Below are 1,875 nucleotides of genomic sequence, written 5' to 3'. Positions count from 1 at the left end.
ATGATTTCGGATTCTCAAGCGACTTCCATTGTTTCAAACAAGGAATTTTGCCGGTTTGGGAGGTAAGGAATTACGTAGTCTGCTGGGATGTCGCTTTTTACTGTGCTCTGCAATATCAATATTATCTTCTGTCATGAATTTCTCCTTAGTCTTGACCAGCGCCTCATTATTCTATTTTCGACTTGAATGTGCGCAGGATGAAAACAATAAAGTAGGCGGCAAATGGATTGTTCGATTAAGGAAGGGTTTAGCTTCACGGTACTGGGAAAATTTGGTAAGCCTCGCTACGTTTCTCGCTGGCAAGAGCAATTTATTCAATGGTGAGTTTTTATAGCATGTCCGTATCACTGTACATACTGTGGAGGAGTGTACGAGGATTCAAGCCAGCAGACTTGAGCCTGGCCCACTGATTCGTTCTATCTGATTTGCAGCTTCTAGCGATTATCGGGGACCAATTTCAAGTCGGACAAGAACTGTGCGGTGCTGTAGTGTCAGTACGGTTTGGGGAGGATATAATTTCTGTTTGGAATAGAACAGCCAACGACAAAAATACCACGTATAAAATAAGGTATGTATGATAATCAACTCGTTCTGCGTGTCGTTATGCTCAGTTAATTTTAAATAAAAAAGAGACTAAACTGTTCACCGCAACATCCACTTTGCAGAGATACCATCAAACAGGTATTGTCGCTGCCGCCAAACGTAACCATGGAATACAAATGTCACGACGCAAGCATCAGAGATCAGTCCTCTTTCCGAAATACAGACGTCTTCTCTTGAGTGCAACGGACTTTACATAGATGAAAGTAGATGATTTTTGCAATGTCGGCAATACGGACCATGTTGTGTCCCGAACGCCCACTAGTGAGAGCCATACAAACCTTAATAACGATGGTTAACATTAGATAGAATATATTAAAAATTAGTTGAAAGTTGCAATCCGATTTCACATACTTACTCTCGCTTGTTGTGCACTATTCGCGGCCTTGTCGATGAGAGATGCGCCGCTTCTCTAGCATCAAGAGGAGATTCTATTTTCAACATCATGGAAGTATTATCCTCCTTCCGTCGAGTGATGAGGAAACAATTGTTGGATGCTTGCATACTTGAGTTTTATTCTATCATAAAGAATCGCCCCAGGGAAGAGGTTTTGGCTCGCCTTGCTCTCGAGGCAACCATATTTCCGCACGTTCAGCTCTGATCCTTTCGTCCTTCTCTTTGCGGTATTCTCGCATCTTTTGCTGTGTCGATAGTATGAATGGGAAATGGCGATTAAAAAACGAGCTGAGATTATTCATAAACTAACTCATTGGCCGACTTGGAACTAACAAGACAATAAATCAGGGATATCTTTCTTTTTAAGTACATGGGTTCAAACATAAATACTACTCTTTCCACTCATGAAGACATGCTTTTCGTCTATGGAATATCTTAGACTCCATCTCACAAGGGGTATTATCTTTAATAGAGGTTTACAGTTTGAAGCCAGTCTACATACAGTTTGCACCTCGGGCGAGCTGAATTTCGCTTTCATGCATTCTTGGAATTCTTCTAAGTATGGGTAGCAGTCAGCCACTTTGCCTTCCCGCCAATAGTTGTTCAACTGATATCTGAAACCTGCAGAGGCGATGCAAATCAGGCGTCTTCATCGAGAGGCGGTGCGAATTGGAAACGAACGCAGTGTGAAGCGGAGTGTGAAGCGGAAACGGACACACTATCGGTTCCACAGCAGGTATAGCAAGCATGAGGACTTAATAACATCGAAATGAAGCAGCGATTTAGTACTAGCACCATCGACAAGGTGTGTGAGTACGATATACAACACTCCGTCGTCAACGAGAAAAGAATTCATACGATGCACGTATATGAACATAA

General features: G+C 42.3%; 1 protein-coding gene across 1 annotated transcript; it reads left to right on the top strand.

The window, feature by feature from the left end:
* Positions 1-431: 431 nt before the first annotated feature.
* SARC_13866 (hypothetical protein) lies at positions 432-780 on the top strand (the record flags this gene model as incomplete). Its single annotated transcript, XM_014292002.1, has 2 exons — positions 432-568; positions 666-780. Coding segments are annotated over 2 exons (252 nt in total), but the record flags the coding sequence as incomplete, so codon positions are not given.
* Positions 781-1,875: the final 1,095 nt, after the last annotated feature.

The sequence above is a fragment of the Sphaeroforma arctica genome (genome assembly GCF_001186125.1).
Source record: "Sphaeroforma arctica JP610 unplaced genomic scaffold supercont1.3843, whole genome shotgun sequence".
Lineage (NCBI taxonomy): Eukaryota > Ichthyosporea > Ichthyophonida > Sphaeroforma > Sphaeroforma arctica.
The sequence above is the reverse complement of the archived record's forward strand: the minus strand, read 5'-3'. Positions and strand labels throughout refer to the sequence as shown.